Here is a 17,025-nt window from a genome sequence, read left to right as displayed (position 1 = left end):
CAGCCTCATCGTCCCCATCAGCCTCCAGTGTCGCGGGGTCGTAGCCGCAGGCAACCCGGGCCTCACGCGCTTTGGCTTAAACTTATTCAAAAATGGCTTTCAGAACATTCCCCGCTGCCAACAAGCCCTTATATATATATCCCACTGAGCCTCAGCATGGATTCACATCTCGTACAAATGGCAAGGAACGGACGCGGGAGGAGTAGAAGCCAACAATTATGCCCTCTCAGCCTCGAGAGTGACAATTTGATCACCCAGGCTAGAGACATCTCTTTCAAGCCCACCAATCCGCTCATCAAGCCGTGCCTCCTTCAGAGCGGTTGTTTTCCTTTCAGTTGCCCGTTCAGACCTGAGAACGCGGATAGAATCTTCCGATGCCTCGACCCTCGCCAAGGCCGCTGCTTGGGCTTTCTCAATCATGTCCAGCTCAACCGCTTTCCTTTCTAGCTCGGTCACTTTCTTCGCCAATTCAACACTTAAACCAGCGACTCTGGTGGCACTCTGCTCAAGCTCCGCCTGCAAGGCCACCATCTTTGCCTGAAGATCAACGCACTCAGTCGTAACCCCCTTTCCCACCTCAAGCTCCTCTTCTTTAGCCCTAAGCAGCCCCTCGAGTTTGCTGCATCTGCCAATGGACTGCACCAGGTCCTCATCCTTTAACTCCAACTCCTCTCTAAGGGATTGAAGATTGCCGCCCTCCCTAAGTCGTGCATGTATCTCGCGGAACTTGTCACGATATTGACAGTACTTTGAAACTATCTTCTAGAAAATGGCAACTCGTCTCTCCACATGGCGGAGACTTTCAGTCTCCAAAATGAAGGTATGAAGAAAGAAAAGAGGACAAAGAAAAGTCAGCAAGAGTAGAAGACGTGAAACGAAGAAAGCAATAAAAAACTCACCCTCAAAGCCATTCCGGCTACGCCCTGTGATAGGCCAGCATCGCTGATCTCCTAAAGGGCCCTGTTTTCAGTAACGGAACAAAGAATAGCAAATTAGGGGACCAGACTTACTGTGTCCTCCAACAAACCTAAGTCTGGGGAAATTTCGATCACGCGGGAGGAACTATCCGTTCCAGCTTCCACCGAGTGAATCCCTCTTTAAACATTCTTATGTCCTCGGGGTCAATATCCGAACCGGACTCGTAGTCATCTACTACCATGCCCTTAGCCCTCTCACTAGCTGAAGAGGAAACATAGGCATGTTGTGAAGTCAACGGACCACTCGAAGTGATCACAACGGCCTCCGAGCTCTGCCCCCTTCCAAAGAAGCCATCTCCACGATCGGAGGAGGCACGATTTCAATGCCCAAACTAGTACCCCCATCCGGTTCAGACACCGCCAACACGAGTTCACTTTTCGAAGGCCCCTCGGTCTTAGCCACTATCCTCCGCCTCTTTAAAGGGGCATCTTCATTTTCGTCCTCCAGCGACTCGTCTACCAAATGAACTGTAGGAGCCAGAACCCCCGCCAGGGGAGAGGCAGCCGGGTGGCCAAGCCCGCGCGAAGTCGAAGTCTGAGAGACAGCGGAGGCCTGAGCAGGCTCACTTGTAGCCACGACGAGTACGGGTTTGGCTGAGATGCCCAACTGACGAAAGGCAGGTGTAGGAGCCCTCGTCCTTCTTGCTGCCCTCCGACCTATAAACAAAGAAGAGAGATAAGAAGATAGAAATGACGGTATAAAAGCCAACAATTGAAGCCAAAGGTGACTCACCGGCCGCAGGTCTATGCCCGAACCTCTCATTGAAGTGTGACCACTCGCGAATCCCTATAGTATGGGGCAAAACCTAACTCACCCAGTTGCGAATATCAACAACTAGTGAAGGAGGATCCCGTTGGGCTGCAAAGGAAGAAGAAAAACGATCAGATTACCCCAAAATAAACGACGGTCATTTTAGAAGGGAAATACTTACGAGCAAAATTCCACTCCTCGGGGAATCTGCTAGGGTTCGATACCACGTGCTTTGTCTTCACGTAGAAGAAATTTTCCCAAAAATGCCGATTAGTTTTATCGTCCATCTTCACTACTAACCCTTTGGTCCCTCGATGGAGCATATGAATCATCGTGCCCCTGTGATAACTTGGGCGAAGAGGTGAAGTACATGACGTAGAGAAATACCACGGCTGGACAACTTAGCATATTTGATAAGCATGAGGAAAAACTTGTATATGTACGGAGAGAGTTGAGCCGGGCATACATTGTAAAAGCGACAAAAATCCTCTGCCAAGGAAGGAAGAGGAAGCGCATAGCCGACAATAAATAGGTACACATAAAATGCGCAGTACCCCGGACAGTGCGTTTGGACTACATCACTACCAGCGGGAATGATTTCAATATGGGCCGGGATTTTTCACTTAGTTCTAAACGCAGTGATCGCCGCCGCATCCATTTTGGAAATGACAGGTTCAGGTTCATCCTTAGGCAGGATTTTGAAGTCTGACCTAGCCTTCCTGGAGCGTGGGATTATCTCGTCCACGGTGGAAAAAATTTCATCTTCCACCACGGCCACCCCTTCCTCATGGGGAGATGTATCTGCATCCAACGTCACAGGGTTAGAGGAAGCATTGGACATTTTTTTTGATTGTGTGTATAAGAAGTACAAAGATGAAAGTGATGAAAGTAGCAAATGATACTAAGAAGAGGAAGAAAACATAGAAGCTGAGAATTGGAAGAAGAAAAGAACTTGGGCTTCAAAGGCTCTAAAAACACAACAATTCAAATGAGGAGTGACTATCCGTATTTATAAGAACATAGGCACCCCAATCAAGAAAGCCCAAACGCCACCCAATTAATTTCGAAACGGAAGAAGCGAGGGAAACGATGTAACATATAGGGAACGTGCGCCATAATGACGCATGAAGAAAGTGTCATTTCAAACTGACGTAACAGTCATGTGCGGCTTTTGAAGCGTCACCTCGCCAATTCGCCAACAAGGTGGAATCACTCTTCGACCAACATTCTCAGATTTCTCAAAAAATGCAACTGCCTTAGTCCGCCTGCCGAGCTCGCCCAAAGGCAACCTCGACGCGCGGAGGGACTAACTGTATAGATTGAAATGTGAACAAAAGAATCTTAATTAAGGGAGGGCAACCAAGAGCCAACCAAGTCGAGGTCATGTATGGGAAGCAATACACTAACGAGTGATTCAGCTACGGTCGAGGTCGAGCACTCCATTCGGCTTGAACGACTAGTTCAACCTTTAGACATCTTTAAAGGAATATTCCACAGGATATTCCAAGAGCTTAGGTACTCCGATTAAGGACCGTTGGGTAAAGAAAGTGTTTTTGTATAAATATCATAGGAGAGAGTAACTGAAGGGGGAGGGACAAAAAACTCACATAGAGATATAGACACATCTTTAAAGATGAAGAGGGGTCTTCATCTCAAGCCCCTCGCCAAGAAAAAGGAGAAAAGAAGCTTAGATCCTCAGTATTTATCAGTAATTGAATTATATCAAATGTATGGAGGTCAGCTTTGTTCAAGAACGGTGACCCTTTTTATCTATGTATTCATCGCTATCGTTTAATATTATTGAAATCATCATCTTTTTCTTACATTATGGGATTCAACCATTATTATAATCGAATTTTATGTTCAACTATGGTTGTGTATTTTTATCTTCTATGTCAGATCTAGGATAAATTATCTTTGGCTAGGATTTGCCTCAAATATTTATATTTAATTAGTTTAATAAAAAGGCTTAATGTTTTTTAGTCAAACAATAATATTTATCTGTTTAGTCGTGGAGCCAAAAATTCTAATATGGAAATTCAAAAATCACTAAACTAAAAGATTTTTTATATAAAAAAAATTCAATAAGTTATATATATACATAAAAAAATTTAAACTTATATATATAATACAATTTTATAAGGAAAGGGATTCAATTATAACTCTTTCATTTTAATTAGCATATCACCACCATCATTGGTCTCTATCAATTGTAATTGGTAATCAAGTCATCATCACTTTTCAAAAGAGTGTTTGAGCTTCCATTAACTCCATTGAAGGGTTATTACAAATTGGATGATTGCCTTCATTCCATCATATTCTTTGGTGCTCCGAATAGTAAACTAATTATGGTCATACACAATATGCTAATTACCTTAACTATTATCCTCACTGTCAAAATTAAAGAAATTTTTTAAACATAGTAGTCAGGTGAAAATCTAACCATGGTTAGTAGGGAGAAGAATCAAAAAGTGGAGGGAATAAACAGAGTACGTCATCATGATTCAAAACAGGAAGATTCAATTTAGAGACATATATTGCAGATCCCCAATAAACAAACCCCCTCGAATTTTAAACTCTCACTATAACGGGATGAATTAATAGTGGGCACTGCATCGTCAACAGCGCCCACCCCCACCCCCCAAAACTCACCCCTCCTTAATTAGTATAAAAATCACAGTCTCCCATAGAGATAGAGAGACAGAAACGTACTCATATCGTCATATATCTCCCCATTTCACTTCCCGATAAATAAACAAGAACAAGAAAGAGACGTAGATAGAGTTGGTTTTTTTATCTGGTCTCTGCTACTGCTACTGCTCGTTTGGGAGTGAGTGTTAATAAACCAAGCTAAGAGAGGCAGAAAACTAAAGTATTCACTACTCATTTCATTTCTCTATCCTGATCAGTGACTATACTCCTCTTGAGACCGTATATACTTGCTGTCATTTTCAATATTCTGATATTTCCATTTTCCCATCAGAAATACTCAATTTGCTACCAAAAAGTGCTCAGAATGGGGAAAGAGTGGCTGTACTGGGGTACTAGTAGATCTACCAAGAATAAAGGAAGACGGTCAGAGAAAGGAGAAATCAATGAACAAGTTACTACTGCTGGTTGCATGTGTGCTGTTTTTCAAATATTTGATTTACCTCATTTTCATTTAGCAAATTTGAACCAGCAGCACCAATCTCATCCTTCTTTAACTAAAGAAGACCAAGAACCTGTTCTCCTCAAAGGTAATTTTAACGTGAAGAAAAAATCATATTAACCACTTTTTCTAAGGATTTTGAGTAGTAATTTTTAACAACATGATAATGCAGGAATTGAAGCGCCAAGAAACAGCTTGGATTTAGACGAGGAAAGGCCTGTTCTTGTGGAAAATAAATCTGTTTCAACTTCATTAATAATTTCATCAGAAGAAAATTTGAACATTCCGGTGAGTCTAAATTGTAACCGTTACTTCTCATCTCGTGTTACCAATATTTTAATAATTAATCATCTCTTTTCCCAATGTTGAGTAGAGTGAGATATTAATTAGATTGTTGTTGTTGTTTGTAAAAGTGAGTAATGATGATAATAATGATAGTGTTGGAATTAACTTTACTTCTTATTGAAAATTAATTAATTTTTGTGCAATTAATCCAGGTTGGTATTCAAATTAGAACAAGCATTGACTCTAGATCACCTAGAGTATCAACGTCAACTTCAAGAGGAAAAACAGATGATTTTTCCTCTGAATATAGCAGCTGCTCTCCTGGGCCCAAAACACCAACACTTGTTGCTAGACTTATGGGCCTTGAAAATTACTCTCCTCTTTCCAATATTTCCACTATCAATAATACTCCAACTTCAACTTCACATTGTAAGTCACTCTTGGTCCAAAAGCAAGTTCAAGGCCTTAACATTACAGGTACGGGTGTCAAACGGGCGGGTTGTACTGATAAATAGGCGGGTTACGTTGGATATATCATATTTTCATGAGCTAATTTTGTCACCCGTAATTACAGGTACTGTGTCACTGCCTGAGACACCAAGGGTATCTTCAGAGAGCAGGAGGTCAGATGTGGAATATCATCATAGGTTATCTCTTCAAATCAACAAAGAAAATATTGGTGAAGAATCTCAAGGTTCAGCTTATCAATACAATGGCAAGAAAATGGCTAGGAGAAGGAGAGATGATAAACTAAAGCAAGATGATGAGAATACAAGTCCAGGATATTATGCTAGACAAATTGTGAAGCAAGTAAAAGAGAGAGTCAGCAGGAAAGTTGGTCATGACATTACCAACACAGTTACAAGTAAAGACGATAATAATGTCGTCTTGCTTAACAGCAATAACTACGCCTCAGTTCCAAACAGTACTGTTGTGTTGCTTAGACCGACGAAAAAACCCAAGGCTCTAAACCATCTTGGAGATGATAATAGCCTAGTTAGTAAGCAATCAATTACTCCTTCTAGCTCACCAAGGTTAAGATTGTTGGAGACCAAGAACAAATTACCAGTCACAACTACATCAACTGGTAATAAAACCCAAACTTTACAGCACTCTCCTAGACTTTCATCTGCTGCTAAAATTATCACAAATCATAAATCTCAAGATTCTTTATGGGAGGAAATAAAACAGAAGCAGCAGCTGCATCAGAGAAGTAGCAAAAAAGGAAAAGGTGAGAGATATGAGAAGCCACCATTAAAAGATCCCATCTATAGAAAGAAGGAAGAACAATTCGTTCATTCTGCTGCCACAAATAAAGCAAACATCACGGACAACAAGTGCAAGAAAACTGCATTGTCAACCTTTTTTCCTCCGAAGAAAGAGCCTTCTTCTCCCCCCACTAAATTACTCATCAAAAAGGTATGAAAATAACCAGCATTTTAGTTTCTATTTTTTTTCCATATATTATTTTTAAGAGTTTCATATACTATTATTTTTGTATCACATCCCTTGATGTGGTCTTTCCTCAAATCTTGCGTGAACGTGTCGTGCACCGTACTGACCTTTTCTTTTTTAGTTTCATAAGTTCTATGTAAAATGTATTTAGACAATCATTTAAGGTAATTATAGGTAAATGTAACGATAATTTGATAAATAATAACTGATGACTTGCTATCACATATTAAAATACATGTAATAGTACAATTTTTTTACTCTATTAATGTGTATAATTTAAATCTAGCAGCACGTAACTGTTCACAATAAATGCGATTAATCAATAATATGAAAAATAAAGATAAATAAATTGTTACAAATTACAATAGGTCAAAATATATGTAGCGACAAGTGTTAAAATTCTGTAATACCATTAGGTGTATGTAAGTTAAATATCTGCTTTGAATTATGGCTGGATTATTTATCTTATGATATTTTGTGCAATAATATTTGTCTGTTGAATAAAACAGTCACAGGAATCAGATGCTTGTCCATTGAAAAGGAGCACACAATTATCTTGTAGTTCGAGCCATTCGTACAACACCACACTCCAAGAAAGCAACAAATGTACTAACGGTACTACTACTACTACTTCTAGTGTTGGACGAGAGGAATTTCAGTACATTGAAAGAATACTGAAACGTGCAGGAATTGACAAATGTACCCCAGTGTCCTTTGCCAAGTTGTACTCTCAATCTCACCCTCTTGATCCTTGTATTTTTCACCACTTAGAACTTTTTCACCCTTCCAATTTTACCGTACCAAGATCAAGTTTAAGCCAGAGGTGTAACAGAAAGCATATTTTTCAACTTGTTAACGAGCTCCTTGTTGAAATCTTGGAACCATATTACATCAAGTTGAACCCCATATGGCTAAAGAAAAGGCGATTACATCGTCAAATGAACGGGTTGGAGCTGATTAACACACTCTGCATGAGAATACAGAGTTTACCTTCAGCTAATTGCCAAGTTCTTGAAGATATTGATGCATTGATAGATAAGGATTTGCGAAAAAAAGAGCTCGGAATTAGAGGCCGTGTGTTTGAAGAAGAAGAAGAAGAAGGGGAAAGCATAGTATTAGAGATTGAACGTGATATATTTGAATCACTTGTGCATGAATCTGTGGCATGTTCGTATAGAATAATGAGGTAGCAGTTGAGTTAGAACAATTGAGTGATTGAAGTATACAAGTAGAAGTAACAATTTATATATTTTCGTTTTGCATCTCAATTTAAAATTTTTGTGCAAGTCTTTTCCCCCCCAAAGTGCAAGTCCATTTGCTTCAATCTTGCTTTACTTATGATTTATAGAATTGTCTTTCCGGATGGTAGTATCTTTCACTGCATCACATTTGCCAGAGCTAAATTTTGTTAATTCTCGTCAACAAAATACCTTGTAGTTGGAGACTGTAGCATGCTTCTAAACGAATTAGTACGCATAAGATTAACTAATGCATGTTGCTAATGTATAGATAGAATGTTTAAATTATCAAGTCACCTTTTAAAGCTAATTATAAGTAATTTTTTTAATAATAATTATAGTGTAAAGTTTATACTTATAACTTAATTAAAAAAAAAAAAAGGAGGGGAGAGAGCGGGCACTAGTGAACAGAAACAGGGTCTGTCCGTGTTCAGGTGGGTCAATCACGTGATTAGATGCCATTCGTTTGGATACGGGTCCCACTATTGTCAAATGTTTGACGAAACTGGGCTACACGTGGGGCGTAAAGTGACACTAGATTTTGGCCAACTAATTGCGCTTTCGTATAGGCTCCTCACTTGGATTCTTGTCCACCTTTTTCTACATGATTATTTTACTTTCCTTATTTTTATATAATTTTTATATAATCATTACACCTTTCTAACATTGTCATTATCATTCCACTTTTTCTATTTAATTTTCCTATTATTTCATGTAGTATTCTCTACCTTAGCTACGTAGGTGCACCTGTTCTGTAGTTTCCTTTCCACCTTGCACCACGGGGAAGCTAAAACCCAGCTACCGATTCGGTCGAAATTATAATTTTTGGTTAAGCAGTATATTTAAGTTAAGAGTGTTTACCTTAAAAATGATAATTACAATTAAATTTGATTTTGTGGTTCTAAAAATACGTAATTTATTTTAATGCTAATTGTTAAGATAGATGCTAAGTGTGAGTTAGGGGAATGAGATAAGAGCTTAAGGACAGTATGTTATGCAAACCGAATAGTTGTAAATCGGGGTCTCGGACTGGCTTAAGCTGGGCCTCGAGGTTGAGCTAATGAGCTTGATTGGGGATGATCGAGGAAGGACTAACAGTTCCAAGGGCCACAATGATGGTTCTTTGTGATCAATGATGAGTAATAAATGAGGAACAATCAATGAAACACAATAATGTAAGCAATAAATCAAAGGAAAAACAATGGAGAATATTTAAGTTAGAGAGTAGAGAATGTTCTTATTCTTGTATTGAATATCATGTGTCTTTACAAAATGACAAAGATCCTCTTTATATAGGAGGGGGAATCCCAACATAGTACATATGCATGTATTACAAAAATATGCAGCTGGTACAACTATTTAATGTCACGGTATTGTAGAGAAAGATATAACATAAGTAAGAAAGGGCAGTTTAGGAATTTCATATAGGTTAGGTTGTTAGTTACTAACCACCAATCCTAGAGTTAGTTAGCTCACTAATAACAGCTCTATCTAGTTAGTTACAATTAGATTAGTAATTTACAATTAGTAAGTATATATATATATATATATATATATATATATATATATATATATATATATATATATATATACTAGTCTATGTAAATGATCAGATGAATAAAATCATTTTCCCCTTCTCTTGGCTCATCTCATCTTCTCTCTGCTTCTTCCCTTTCTCTTATCTTCTCTACTTCATACTTTAGATTCAATCCAGAAACTATTTCATGGTATCAGAGCGGATCAAGCTAATTCAATGGCTTGAATCTCCATCCAACATCTAATTCCGCAAAATCAAAAGAAGTTCTAACTTCAGTTCCTGCTTAGAACAATTCTTGAAGAAAGCTTGATTGCTATGGCGACTAATGAACAACCAGCTGTTGTTCCCCCTGTAATTACGCCTGCAAATTCAAATCAAGGAGGGTCGCATGCAATTGATTACAATCATCCACTGTTTTTAAGCCCTTCAGATGTTAGTGGTATTCAAATTATATCTTTTCAACTAACTGGGATTGAAAACTATTCCCTATGGTTTCGATCTTTGAGAATGGCGCTATTAGGAAGGAATAAATTGTGTTTGGTGGATGGTACATGCACAAAAGAAATTTTTTCAGAAAATATGTGGAATCATTGGGAAAGAGTAAATGCTATTGTGCTTTATTGGTTGATGAATTCTGTGAGTAATGGGTTACTTGGTGGTATAATGTATGCCTCAAGTGCAAAGGCTGTGTGGGATGATTTGCATGAAAGGTTTGATAAAGTGGATGGTTCAAGATCGTACAATTTACATAAAGAAATTGCTACACTTAGTCAAGGAACATTATCTGTTTCTGCTTATTTTTCAAAACTGAAAGATTTATGGGAGGAGTTTGAAGCACTGGTTCCTGCACCTGGGTGTGACTGTCCAAAATCAAGAGAGTTTGTTGTTCACTTGCAAAAATTGAAGCTGTTTCAATTCTTGATGGGGCTAAATGATTCCTACAGCTAGGCTAGAAGTCAAATCTTGCTCATGAGTCCAATGCCAATGGTTAATCAAGCATATGCCATGGTGATTAGTGATGAAAGCCAGAAATCAGTTGCAGCAAATGCTGGCTTACTAGGAGCAAATCCTACTTCTGGAACTAGTCAATTTGATATGGCAATGTATACTAAAACTGGGGGAAATTATGAGAAAACTAGAAAAAATTTCAATCTAAACTGTGATGTGTGCAAAATGAAAGGGCATTCTAAAAAAAATTGCTATAAGGTTATAGGCTATCCTACAGAATATAGACCAAGAAAGAAGAACACAAATACACACAGTGCATATAATGTGCTATCTGATGTCAGTGTACAAGGTAATCAATTACCTAGAGGAAATTGGAATGAGAATTGTGTACAGAATTCTCAATTAACAAGCAGTACTGTGAGTGCCAATAATTCTCAGAATTTTGGTCAAATGGCAAATACACCTTGGATGGGAAATTGCACCTTCACAAAAGAGCAGTATGACCATATTGTTCAACTACTGAACAAAGACAATTCAAGTGTTGCAACACCATCAGCTAATGATGCTTCTACTACAACAACACCATCAGCTAATGCTGCAGGTATTCCTTGTGCCTTATTAGCCTCTAATAGCCTACAAGAATGGATCATAGACACAAGGACTACAAATCATATGGTAGTTGATATCGAACTATTAAATAAAGTCTCTCTAATGCAAACAAATCAGTCAAAGAAAGTACATCTACCTAATGGAGAAACTACTCAAGTTACTCATATTGGAACTAGTACCTTAACAGATCAAGATATAATAACTAATGTATTTTACATCCCTCAATTCAAATATAACCTCTTGTATGTCTCTAAATTAACTAAGGAACTGAAATACTCAGTTGCTTTCTTCCCTGATTTTTGTATATTTCAGGAACTCTTCAGTGGGAGGGTGAAAGTGATTGGTAAAAAAGACAATGGTCTATACATTCTCAGTAGACAAAAATTACCAAGAAATAATGCAATTAGTTTAAACACTAAGGAGACAAAAATCAGTAAAGCGACTAATTCAAATGATATTGAACTTTGGCATAGAAGACTTGGACATGTATCTGCTACTGTTCTCAAGAAACTATTTTCTACAAATGCACAAGATATATCTGCTAAAATATATCTATGTACTACATGTCCTTGTGCAAAGCAAACAAGGCAACCATTTCCTATCAGTAGTATAAAAACAGCTGCTAGCTTTGAATTAGTTGACATAGATGTATGGGGTCCTTACAAAATTCCTACTATGGATGGTAATATGATCTTTCTAACTGTAGTAGATGATTTCTCTAGAACGACATGGATTTTCTTGCTGAAATTGAAATCTGATGTATGTGTGATTGTACAATAATTCTTTACTTTTGTCAAAACTCAATTTGGAACTATAATTAAAACAGTGAGAACAGATAATGGTACAAAATTTGTTAACTCAGTTTGTGAGAACTTCTTTAAGAATCTAGGAGTGATTCATCAAAAGACATGTCCTTATACTCCTCAACAAAATGGAGTAGCTGAGAGTAAGCATAGACATATACTAGAACTTACTAGAGGTATCAGATTTCAAGCTAATATACCTATCAAATTCTGGGGTTATTGTGTTCTTGCTGCAGTATATATCATTAATAGGCTGCCTAGTTCTGTCATTGAAAATAAAAGTCCATATGAAAGGATGTATAATAAGAAACCTACATTACAACATCTTTATAGGCTTCAAAATTAGTTAATCAAAATGATAAGCTAATGCCTAGAGCAAAACCTGTTATACACATGGGATATGCTACAACCCAAAAGGGATATGTATTATATGATTTAGTTAATAAAAGTTTCTTTATAAGCAGAGATGTCCAGTTTAGAGAAGACATTTTCCCTTTTAGAAACAAATAAGAAAACAATAAATCTTTATTTGTCCATCAAAACATAACAGACTTACTATTACATAACACAGATCCAACAACACAAACTACAACTTCAGAAAATAATATGTATTCAAATGAACAAGAAAATAATGTTTGTCAGAAGTGATACAAGAATACACATAATATTATGAAAATACTCCCAAAGAATTTACTCAAACTAACAATCAACAAACATTAGCTACACAACAAAGAGAACAAATCTCACAACCAATAAATGTCAGAAAATCAAGAAGAGGAAAGAAACCACCTATATGGATGAAAGATTTTGTGTCATTAACTACTCAATAGAATGAACCCTATGCCATATCAAAATTCATAACCTATGATCATATAACTCCTAAGTATCAAGCCTACTTGACAACAACTTCAAATATCAGTGAACCAACTCTATACTCTGAAGAAGGACCCTAAATGGATAGATGCAATGAAAGCAGAGATTGCGGCACTACAAAATAATCATACATGGGACATAGTAACTCTGCCCACTGGTAAAATTCCTATTGGGTGCAAGCGGATTTACAAGATTAAATATAAAGCTTCTGGTTAAATAGAAAGATTTAAAGTTAGATTAGTAGCCAAAGGTTTCAGTCAAAAGGAGGGGATAGATTATCAAGAAACTTTCTGTCCAGTCATAAAAATGAAAACTGTAAGAACTATATTAGCTATAGCTGCTGCAAGACACTGGCATATACATCAAATGGATGTATATAATGCTTTCTTATAGGGAGATTTACTATATGAGATCCATATGCAACTACCCAGAGGATTCACAAGTCATGGGGAGAATAAGGTATGCAGACTTGTGAAATCTCTATATGGCTTGAAACAAGCTCCTAGACAATGGAATGCTAAACTGACAGAAGCATTAATGAAGTCTCAATTTCAGCAAAGTCGACATGATCAATCTTTATTTTTTAAGAAAATTGCAGAAGGTATCACAATGGTATTAATCTATGTAGATGATATGCTTGTGACTGGTGACTCTCTGAAACTAATAGAGGAAACAAAAACACATCTGCAACAAGCTCCTAGACAATGAAATGCTAAACTGACAGAAGCACTAATGAAGTCTCAATTTTAGCAAAGTCAACATGATCAGTCTTTATTTTTTAAGAAAACTTCAGAAGGTATCACAATGATATTAATCTATGTAGATGATATGCTTGTGACTGGTGACTCTCTGAAACTAATAGAGGAAACAAAAGCACATCTGCAACAGTTTCCTAGACAATGAAATGCTAAACTGACAGAAGCACTAATGAAGTCTCAATTTTAGCAAAGTTAACATGATCAGTCTTTATTTTTTAAGAAAACTGCAGAAGGTATCACAGTGGTATTAATCTATGTAGATGATATGCTTGTGACTGGTGACTCTCTGAAACTAATAGAGGAAACAAAAGCACATCTGCAACAGTCTTTCAAAATGAAAGATCTAAGTGAATTGAAGTACCTTCTAGGCATAAAATTTGCAAGATCAGAACAAGGGATTCTTATGCACCAGAGGAAGTATGCACTGGAACTGATTTTTGAAACAGGAGTTACAGCTGCCAAACCATCTATAACACCTCTTGACACAAATATGAAGCTTACAACTACAGAGTATGATGAACATCTAAAGAAGACCAAGTCAACTGCTCAAATGAATGAAGAACTGGCAGATCTAACTTCTTATCAAAGACTGATAGACAAACTCTTATATTTAACAATGACCAGGCTAGATATTTCATTTAGTGTTCAAACACTAAGTCCGTTCCTCCAAAGACCAAAGAAGTCCCACATGGAAGCAACTCTAAGAGTTGTCAAATACATCAAAAACAGCCCAGGACAAGGAATTCTACTTTCAAGCAAATTAAACAATACTATCTCAGCATACTGTGATGCAGATTGGGCAACTTGTCCTTTTTCAAGAAAGTCTATTTCAGGTTACCTAGTTAAGTTTGGAGACTCTCTAATATCATGAAAATTCAAGAAACAAACTACTGTTTCTAGAAGTTCCATAGAAGCTGAGTATAGAAACCTTGCAACAACTGTTGCAGAACTCATTTGGTTGATTGGTCTGTTAAAAGAAGTGGAAGTTGAGGTAAAATTACCAGTTGAAGTGTTTAGTGATAGCAAAGAATTGCAGCAAATCCTGTTTATCACGAAAGAACAAAGCACATCGAGATCGACTGTCATTTCATCAGAGAAAAAAATTGTACAAGGACTTATCAAAACAACATACATATCTACTAAGGAGCAACCAGCGGATATGCTAACCAAAGGTCTCAACAAGGCTTAGCATAAATATCTTTCTTCCAAGATAGGTGTTCTTAATGTGTTCTCAGTACCTAGCTTGAGGGGGAGTGTAGAGAAAGATATAACATAAGTAAGAAAGGGCAATTTAAGAATTTCATATAGGTTAGGTTGTTAGTTACTAACCACCAATCCTAGAGTTAGTTAGCTCATTAATAACGGCTCTATCTAGTTAGTTACAATTAGATTAGTAATTTACAATTAGTCTATATATATATATATATATATATATATATATATATACACACATATCTACACCAGCTATGTAAAAGATCAGATGAATAAAATCATTTTCCCCTTCTCTTAGCTCATCTCATCTTCTTTCTACTTCTTCCATTTCTCTTATCTTCTCTACTTCATACTTTAGATTCAATCCAGAAACTATTTCAGGTACGGACTTGTGCCACGTGCCTTTTGGGGATTTTCTGCTTGTCTAAGATAGTCACCGATTTGCACTGCCCCGAAGTCGAGCATTGGGAACCCTCGGGGTCAAACCTCGAGCTGCGCTTCGAGGCTTCTGAAGACGGGTTGTGAAATGCTATAATGATCACAAAATCAGACTCTCCGATTTTAGCCGTATACAAAGAGATTTATTAAATATATATTAAAATTTAAATTTGGAACTCAATTATTAATATTTGAAGTAATCGTTCTAAAATCAAAAACTTTAAAATTGAAATCCTAATTCTGCCTCTGTCTTGCATTGCATAAATGCAATAAGTAAAGCTACCCATAGTTTTACTTTCACTTTATACTACAATAGTTAAATTTACTTGTACTTTCAATCCTATTTAGGGGTGGCAATGGGTTGGAGCGGTTGCAGGGTGGGGTGGTTTAACCTTATGCGAGTGCGGTGCGGATTTGTCTTTGTTCGGGGCGTAACGGGTGCGATGTGCGTTGAAATAAGTTTTTGAAAATTTAATGTGGGATGGGACGGTTGTGGGTTTTTGGGGTGAAACTGCTGCGAATGTTACTCCATTTGAGGGAATATAATAGTCTGTTTGGCCAAGCTTTTTTTGGGCCAAAAGTGCTTTTTTGGCCAAAAGCACTTTTGGCCAAAAATTGAGGTGTTTGGCCAAGCTTTTTGGAAGAAAAAAAAGTGCTTTTGAGGAGAAACAGAAGCAGTTTTGGAGAAGCAGAAAAAGTAGCTTATCTCCAAAAGTACTTTTCTGAGAAGTACTTTTGAGGAAAATATACTTAGAAGCAGTTTTCAAAAGCTTGACCAAACACTAATTACTGCTCAAAAGTGCTTTTCAAATTAATTAGCCAAACACAAATTGCTTCTCATCAAAAACACTTTTTAAAAAAGTAATTTTGAGAAAAACACTTCTCAAAATAAGCTGATTTTAGAAGTTTGGCCAAAGGGGCTATAAGTCTACTAATTCCACCCTTCAATTCTTTGTGACTTTTTCTTTTGCTTTATATACATACTTCATTCTCTAAATTCTCTTTTTTTAAGAATAATTTTATTCTCTAAATTTTCGTAACCATTCTTATGAACTTCTATTTTGTGATCCATGAATCATTAACTAAGCTTTAGTTTATAAAGGGTACCCATTTACAAATATTGTTTCATTTTACTTTTGAAAAAACATTCAAAAGAAAAGACTTCTATATAATTTTATGTATTTCTAGTTCTATTTTCCCATCCCTCATTTTTTGTAGACAAATAGGAATACACTTGAGTTTTCAAAATATGTCTCGTAATTAACTTAATTAAGAACTAAGGGAAAATGCATAAGTATCCACTTGACCTATACTCGGATTTCCAATTACACACTTTTTCTTTGCGGGAATCCTATTACCCCTCTAAACTTATTTTAAATGTAATTATTTGCACCCTTAACGCCGGAAACCAAACTCTTGGCAGATGGTGACCTACACGCGCCCCCACATGTATTTTTAGTACTTTTTTATTCTTTCTTCTTTTTCTTATTTCTTATTATTCTCATTTTTTGGTTATTTCATTGTCTTTCTTTTTGTTTTGCTCACCGGCGGCATAAAATGATGGTTGTCGGAATTTCACAAACACCATTTTTTCTGGCGAATTTTTTTTTCCGGTGACAGATTTTTATCCCGATCTAAGTGTGTTTTGTTTTATATATATATAAATTTTTCTTGAAGTGTAATTTATGTGTGGGAGGAAGAGCAAAAGAAAATATAAGTTGAGAAAACTTTTTCCAGTTAAAATTTCAATACATCATTTTTTTTCCGGTGTGGGAAGGTTTTTCGATGATGAATCCCCCCCCCCCAAATCAGAGTGTATTTTGCTTTGCTTATGAATAGATCTTTTTGAGAGTTTAATTTGTGTGTGAAAAGAAAAAATGGAAGAAAAAAGGTTAGACAAAGTCGCCGGTGAATGAATATCCGCCGGAATTAGAGAAGAAACAAAAAAAAAGGAAAAGGAAAAAGACAAAGAAAAAGGAAAAGGAAAAGG

The 17,025-nt window shown here is 36.9% G+C and overlaps 4 protein-coding genes across 5 annotated transcripts; 3 read left to right on the top strand and 1 right to left on the bottom strand.

Annotated features, from left to right (window-relative positions):
- Positions 1-216: 216 nt before the first annotated feature.
- LOC138881466 (uncharacterized) lies at positions 217-911 on the bottom strand. The gene is made up of 2 exons (XM_070161694.1): positions 900-911; positions 217-726 (listed from the first exon to the last, which is right to left on the bottom strand). Exons 1-2 carry the CDS (start codon positions 909-911, stop codon positions 217-219), a joined length of 522 nt encoding a protein of 173 aa, XP_070017795.1.
- Positions 912-4,447: 3,536 nt separating this feature from the next.
- LOC104247737 (protein LONGIFOLIA 1-like) lies at positions 4,448-7,881 on the top strand. 2 transcript variants are annotated; one of them, XM_070162744.1, is made up of 6 exons: positions 4,448-4,967; positions 5,052-5,167; positions 5,377-5,641; positions 5,739-6,583; positions 7,129-7,234; positions 7,307-7,881. In XM_070162744.1, exons 1-6 carry the CDS (start codon positions 4,745-4,747, stop codon positions 7,807-7,809), a joined length of 2,058 nt encoding a protein of 685 aa, XP_070018845.1. In that variant the 5' UTR covers positions 4,448-4,744; the 3' UTR covers positions 7,810-7,881. The 2 variants fall into 2 exon arrangements, with proteins under 2 accessions (XP_070018845.1, XP_009802125.1); XM_009803823.2 differs by having other exon boundaries at positions 7,129-7,881.
- Positions 7,882-9,709: 1,828 nt separating this feature from the next.
- Positions 9,710-10,342, top strand: LOC138881465 (uncharacterized). The gene has a single exon (XM_070161693.1). It carries the CDS (start codon positions 9,710-9,712, stop codon positions 10,340-10,342), a length of 633 nt encoding a protein of 210 aa, XP_070017794.1.
- A 36-nt stretch (positions 10,343-10,378) lies between these two features.
- Positions 10,379-14,574, top strand: LOC138881464 (uncharacterized). Its single transcript, XM_070161692.1, has 5 exons — positions 10,379-11,633; positions 11,778-11,989; positions 13,021-13,239; positions 13,606-14,218; positions 14,333-14,574. The coding sequence occupies exons 1-5, from the start codon at positions 10,379-10,381 to the stop codon at positions 14,572-14,574; spliced, it is 2,541 nt and encodes an 846-aa protein (XP_070017793.1).
- The last annotated feature ends 2,451 nt before the right edge of the window (positions 14,575-17,025 follow it).

This window comes from Nicotiana sylvestris, chromosome 11 (assembly GCF_000393655.2).
Source record: "Nicotiana sylvestris chromosome 11, ASM39365v2, whole genome shotgun sequence".
Taxonomy (NCBI): Eukaryota; Viridiplantae; Streptophyta; class Magnoliopsida; order Solanales; family Solanaceae; genus Nicotiana; species Nicotiana sylvestris.
This window is presented reverse-complemented; position numbering and strand designations above follow the sequence as displayed.